Source organism: Eulemur rufifrons, chromosome 9 (assembly GCF_041146395.1).
Source record: "Eulemur rufifrons isolate Redbay chromosome 9, OSU_ERuf_1, whole genome shotgun sequence".
Lineage (NCBI taxonomy): Eukaryota > Metazoa > Chordata > Mammalia > Primates > Lemuridae > Eulemur > Eulemur rufifrons.
The window spans coordinates 36221853-36228472 of record NC_090991.1 but is presented as its reverse complement, the minus strand read 5'-3'; the positions used below and the strand labels follow the sequence as shown (position 1 = coordinate 36228472).

The 6620-nt window shown below is 49.4% G+C and overlaps 1 protein-coding gene across 1 annotated transcript; it reads right to left on the bottom strand.

The window, feature by feature from the left end:
* Window positions 1-736: 736 nt before the first annotated feature.
* On the bottom strand, window positions 737-4176 carry RPL19 (ribosomal protein L19). Its single transcript, XM_069481331.1, has 6 exons — window positions 4106-4176; window positions 3017-3123; window positions 2428-2550; window positions 1713-1833; window positions 1241-1351; window positions 737-939 (listed from the first exon to the last, which is right to left on the bottom strand). Exons 1-6 carry the CDS (start codon window positions 4108-4110, stop codon window positions 816-818), a joined length of 591 nt encoding a protein of 196 aa, XP_069337432.1. The 5' UTR covers window positions 4111-4176; the 3' UTR covers window positions 737-815.
* Window positions 4177-6620: the final 2444 nt, after the last annotated feature.

Here is a 6620-nt window from a genome sequence, read left to right as displayed (position 1 = left end):
GCTAGGATTACAGGCGTGAGCCACCGCGCCCGGCCTATACTTTTTTTTTTTTTTCTGAGACAAGGTATTGCTGTCTCCCAGCTAGAGTGCAGTGGGAGCTCATTAAAACCTTAGATGCCTGGGCTCAAGTAATTCTCCTGCCTCAACCTCCTAAGTAGTTGGGACTACAGGTGCACACCACCATGCCCAGCTAATCTTTTTCTTCTTTTTTTTTTTTTGTAGAAAAATGGTCTCACTCTTGCTCTGGCTAATCTCAAACTCCTGACCTCAAGGGGTCCTCCCACCTCAGTCTCCCAAAGTGCTAGGATTACAGGCATGAGCCACTGCGCCAGGCTCTACTTTCTATTACCTTTTTTTTTTTTTTTAAAGGATGCGAGTCAACTGATGTCACAACTGATTACTGGTCCCAATCAACATTTTGAGACCATTTCCAAGGTGCCACTCATGCTGTGTTGTCAAGGGCAGTTTTGAAACATAGTATTCTGGCAGCTTGGGTAGGAGCAATTTCTCCCCTCCCCACATCCCACTAAAACAAGGTAAAACAACACAACTCTCTCAGGATGGCGGGGATGTGAGCCTGACCTGAGGAAATGGCCTCAGTGGAAGGAAAGGATGAAATAAAACATGCACCCCTGGCCAGGGCCTGCATCCCAGCCCTCAGTGCATGGTATGCTCTGGATCTCTGAACAGTGAAGACCCACGGAGCAGCCAGGAACTTTGCAAGCAACAGACAAGCAAGCAGACAAAGCTCGTTTTATTCAAATGATTCATATGTTATGACCCAGGCCACTATGTACAGACAAGAGGGGGGAGTTTTACTTCTTGGTCTCTTCCTCTTTGGACAGAGTCTTGATGATCTCCTCCTTCTTGGCCTGGAGGCGCTCTTCCCGGCGCTTGCGTGCTTCCTTGGTCTTAGATCTGCGGGCCTCAGCTTGGTCACTGGTGAGGGAAGAGAAAAGTTGGGTCAGTTTGGGAAGAGATGAGCTACTGGGGAGATAGAGCCTAGTCAGCTTGAGGAATAAGCAGCTGGGGCCACCAAGAGCTCCTACTTCAACTAACCTACAGTCCCTCAACTGGTGACAGGCAGGTGGTATGGGCATGTGTGTCCAGGACAGAGCATATTCCTCTAACACAACAGCTATATGCTAACAGATTATGTGCACATCAAGATTCAGGCATTAGCGTATTTGTCAAAGAACCTGTCCCCCTATCATCCGGGCCAATTCCTGAAGAAACTTACGCCAGGAGCTTCTTGCGGGCCTTGTCTGCCTTCAGCTTGTGGATGTGTTCCATGAGAATCCGCTTGTTTTTGAACACATTCCCTTTCACCTTCAGGTACAGGCTGTGATACCTGCAGGGTACAAGGAACAGAGTGCTGGTCAGTGATGGGATCAGAAGGTGGCCCCTGTGAGCCACTCTCCTATCCAAGGTCACTAAGCTTACAAAGCTCCTTTGTTCTTTTCTATTGCTGCACTGCCCACTTCTTCCCAAACCATGACTTTCTCTACAGTTCCAACAGAAGAACTTGCCTGGCAAATAAATTAAATTCTTGGGCTCTCCTGATGGCATATGAGGGGTGGGGGAGAAAAACAGAGCAAAGTGGAAAAACTTTTAGCAAAGCTCCCTACCAGATGCCAATGAGAGAGAGCCCTGTGAAAAGAACACGCCATCAAAGCAGCAAATGGGTCCCGGGCCCAAGAGGGTATGCTTACATGTGGCGGTCAATCTTCTTAGACTCACGGTATCTTCTCAGTAGCCGCCGCAGAATCCTCATCCTCCTCATCCAGGTTACCTTCTCAGGCATCCGGGCATTGGCTGTACCCTTTCGCTTACCTGCAGACAAGGTGAGTTAGGAATCAGCCCCTGCCCAAGCCCACTGCAGCGTATTATGTTTCAAGTCTGTTACTGGAGCCAGCTGATGGGTCTTTACCTCATTTTAAGTCGTATCACTCCCACTCTACTGATGATTATTCCAAATTATTTCTTTCATTTACTCAATTTTTAAGGAAGCATGAACACGGCAACAATTCCCCATTCACATCATGCAGAATGTGGGTCTGACAGGGTATGCACCAAGGCAATATAGAATGTTGGAAGGGGCTTTGAATGTGGTATGATCTTCATCTCCTTAAATCATCCTGACACTAGAAAGTGGCTTTAATATTTAATGGACAACATTTTCAAATACTCAGTAAAATCCTTGGCACAGTGTCGGGGCTTGTAAATGTGACCTCTTTCTACCAGGAATACCCTCAATTCCAATACTGGTGCCAAATTTCTGATGTGCACACCAGCAGGAAACACACCAAATACCATGGAGTAAGAAAAGGGCTCAAGATGAGGCAATGGGAAGAAAAAGATCCCAAATGTATTTCAGTCTAGACTTCAGCACCTATTATTTCCTCAGTCTTAGAAGACTGCACTTACCTATGCCCATATGCCTGCCCTTCCGGCGGGCCAAGGTGTTTTTTCGGCATCGAGCTCGAGAATGGACAGTCACGGGCTTGCGGATGATCAGCCCATCTTTGATCAGCTTCCGGATCTGCTGACCTGGGAAAGCACAATGCACCTGGTCAGTCAGTTGGGGCCCAGCCACACCCTAGAGTCCAAATAGGACAGGCCAGAGACATCGCTCACTTTAGTGGTCTCAAAAATGACAGAAACCTCTGATTATCTCTCGCCTTCTAAAAAATATTTCTACTTTTTACTTTGAGATGGGGGTCTTGCTATGTTGTCCAAGCTGGTCTCCAACTCCTGAGCTCAAGTGATCCTCCCACCTCCGTAGCTGGGGACTACAGCCATGGGCCACCACATCCAGCCATTTCTACCTTCCAAACGTATTATAACACACTTGAAAGAATGAGCCTAATAATAATGACCCCTCCATTTTATAGGTCCTCTGAATCATGAGCTATCCCAGGTTTGTAAAAAGTCAACACAATTGTGTTATTGTTCACCTGACGCCGGACAAGGGGAAAGACAGGATGGAGAAGAGACAGAAATCCCAAGTACTCACGAGAGTTGGCGTTGGCGATTTCATTAGTCTCATTGGGGTCCAACCAGACCTTCTTTTTGCCACAGCGGAGGACACTAGAGGCAAGCCTCTTCTGAAGCCTGAGCATACTGGACACACAGAAAACACCATCAGACCATGCAAGTCCCTCCTGGGCAACAATGAGCATCCCCACCAGGACCTGCCCTCTAAAATCTTTGAATGTTGTGAGTCGTAACATATGAGAAAGTGGATAAAGTACGTATGTGCATTTACTATTACGGGCAAACACATCACCTTCCCCTCAAGACTCTGCCACCCACACTACGTGCCCCAAATGAAAATCTTTCCTAAATCAGGATCTTTGTTAAAGCCCTATGCGGTGCGCAGCTGGCCACCCTGGGGTTAGACTTGGAAGTCCAAGTTGTGCCTTAACCTGTCTGAGCTTGTTTTCTCCTCCAGAAAATGAGGTTGAGGACTTAACTGAAATGAAGAGGGTTTATGCCATTTCTGGTATTCAGCTGTAAAAACAGCGCTTAAAGTAGCCGAGGCCAGTGGACCTGATTTCTAGTCTAGGAATGCAAACAAGTTCCTCTGCTCTCTAGGCTCATTTCCTCGTTTTACCATAGTAATAAACTAACTTCGGCCATTCCTAGAGATTTTTCTTACAAGTGACCAACGGAGTGGAAGGCATCGGAGTTAAATAGAGATCGCCTCGCTCCCGGCAGGCACAGGCCTGGGGCCTACGCTAGGCTTGTCCTACGTCACATGAAAGCAGAGGGCTGCTCGGCTCCGGGTGCGCCCAGCAAATAAAGGAGGCCACGGCTCAGTCCCCGCCGCTGCCTTTGCTCTACACAAGTTTGTCGTCCCCGAGGCATGTGGGGCACGGCGCCTACCAGATCAGCCCTTTCCGCGTCTCGAGTTCCCGCGACGCTCGCCCACCCCGGCCCTGTAGAGGCCGGGGCCTAGTGTGCTGCGGCCTACCCCAGGCTTCGCGACCGGCCGCTTTAGGGTGGCCCGCATCTCATCTCCCCGACCGGGGGCTGCGATACGAAGCCCCACCGCGCCCCGCCACCACAGGTCAGCCCAGATTGGAGACCCGCGCGCCCTCACCTCATGGCTCCGGCCGCACTAGCGAAAGGAAAGAACTCGCCCCGGCCCGGCTCCTCCCATTATCTGCGAAGGGGAGAGCCCAAACCCCGCGGCACTTTCGTTCATATTTCTGTCCGGTTATTTCATCTTCCGACACCCCAAACTCACTTATACCCTCCGTAAAGACCTGGTGTAATAGAAGCGTGGTATCTGGAATCGGTTTTAAACTGAAGAACCTGGAAAATATACCCCTTTCGTCGGGCAAAGTGGTATAGTCCGACTTCCTAATAGACATGCGCAGCAAGGGCACCTGATCACGTGGGTATTGGGTAGCCGGAAGTCACGGCGGATTGCGTAGGCGGGGTGGAGGGGGTTTTTGCTGGTCAGGCCTGCTGTTTGCCGGCGTCCAGAGTTTTGGGGGGGGCGTATTATCAGTGGAGGGATAAGTTAGCGAAGGAAGCCAGAGAGAATAATGACGGCAGGTAGCAGACAAAAGCAACTCCTTATTTAGTCTCGTGGTAGATTGGGAGCCCCTGGGATGCTGAATAGAGCAAAAGACGGTAGTTTGGTATTTTTGCCCACTACTGGTCCTTAATCTCTTGGTGCCTCGCTTTCCGTCTCTGAATGAGTGTACCTAATCCTTTACAGAGATACACTAAATGTGCCTAATATTTTCGTCAGCCGGTCGTGAAAATCCCATGAATTAACGTTTGCAGTTAGCAAAGGAGGGCTTTATTAAGACCGCATGCCCAGCCAGGCTTAGTGGCTCATGCTTGTACTCCTAGTATTTTAGCAGGGGGAGACAGGAGGATCACTTGAGGAGTTCGAGATCAGCCTGGGCAACATAGCGAGACCCCCGTCTCTACAGAATAATTAGCCAGACCTGTTGGCACGTGCTTGTAGTCCTAGATACTGGGGAGGCTGAGGCAGGAGGATTGCTTGAACCCAGGAGTCCTAGGCTGCAGTGAGTTAAAATCGTGCCACTGCACTCCAGCTTGGGCGACAGCGGGAGACCCTGTCTCTTAAAAAAAAAAAAAAAAAAAGCAAGCCCTTTAAGGGCAGGAACCAGTCTTCTTCTGTTTGGCTCACAGCTAACTACTGCTGCCTGCATGGAGCCACACACATAGTACACACCAGAGAAGTACTGCAATAGCTGAATGAATGATTGCAGAAAGTTAAAAAAATAAAGTTGAATGGCAGGACCACCCATTCAACTTTTCCTGGTGATCTGGAGCACCCAGTGAAAAACCCACGGAGATCATTCTAGGGTTCAAGAAATTTAGATCTGAGTTCTGTTGATTGGTTCCCTCTGATCACCTCATCTCTTTCATTTGAACTTTCCTGGCTGAGAAAGTCAAAGAAGGAGAAAGGGAAGCAACATTTATGCCATTCCCTCACAACACAATGCCATCCTCATTATACAGCTGAGGTACCAGACTGGGAACACAGATCTTCCTGATTGCAAAGCCCATGCTTTCCCTGTCATGTCAGGCTCTCTTGTTCCCAAGGGGCAGGTGGGAACCCTGCTTGGGGTTGGAATTCTCTAATGGGCTTCATCCTCACCCACTGCTCCTCCTTCCCCAAGGTGATGTAATCAGAGAAATGACCTGGGCTGCCATTCACTTATCAGAATCCAGGGTGAGGAGGAATCCCATAGTTTCCCAGCAGAATACAGCAAGCTGGCCTTATTTTATGGTCACTTGACCTGGGCAAGTCTTCTCCATTCTATTTCTCATCTCCCCTCTTTGTGGAGCAGGGGAAGGGGTAGAGAGGGAATGAATCCTCCTGTTATGACTGACCACTGCAATTTACAGCTTCTCCAAACACACCAGCAATCCATCATTTAATTCTTCCGCATCCTTCCAATAATCCCAGGTGACAAAAGACAGCACAGTACTAGCAAACTCATTTTATAGGAGAGGAAAGTGAGGATCAGAGAGGTGTAGTGATTTGTCCAGGGCCACACAACCAGAAAGAACCTGAGCCAAATTGGCACCAAGGTCTCTTGCCAGAATCCCATATTCCTCTTCTCTCCACCGATTCTGGTGGGTGCAGTCCAGGCCTTGGATATTTGTCCCCAAATAAAGCATAAAGGTAGAACAATTCTAAGTCAAAGGTCTCAAGATCTGATTTTACCAATCTCTCCTCTCTCTGCTCCTTATTTCTTCCTCCTCTTTCCTTTCTCTTCCAAGGAATGGGGACCTCACCCAGCTCCACTTCTGGCCTTTCGGAAGAGCCTGGGGGATCCTAGCGACTGATTAGGGCAGAAGGACTCCTGGGTCCCTGGGATTCTTTTGCTATCTTCGTTGGTACCTCCCCTTGGACACCCTCCCCATCCCACCCTCAGCCTGCCATGTTGGAGGGGGAGTGGACTTTCTGTTCGGTTCACTGCAGCCTGGACCCCACACTGGGGAGAAAGGAGTTAAAGCTGGGTTCCAGGATCACCGGGACCGGGAAGTTTCGGTGGCCCAAGCAGGAGTGGGTTGGGGAGACCGGCTGGAAGAGCGGTTTGGTACGGAAAGGGGGGCGGTGCCAG

Bases quoted from the DNA above. Each gene is read 5' to 3' on its own strand.
- RPL19 (XM_069481331.1), bottom strand. The intron at 1,352-1,712 runs GTAAGCATACCC...TGTACCCTGCAG, and splicing joins AAGAAGATTGACCGCCACAT to GTATCACAGCCTGTACCTGA. The intron at 940-1,240 runs GTAAGTTTCTTC...TTCCCTCACCAG, and splicing joins GCCCGCAAGAAGCTCCTGGC to TGACCAAGCTGAGGCCCGCA.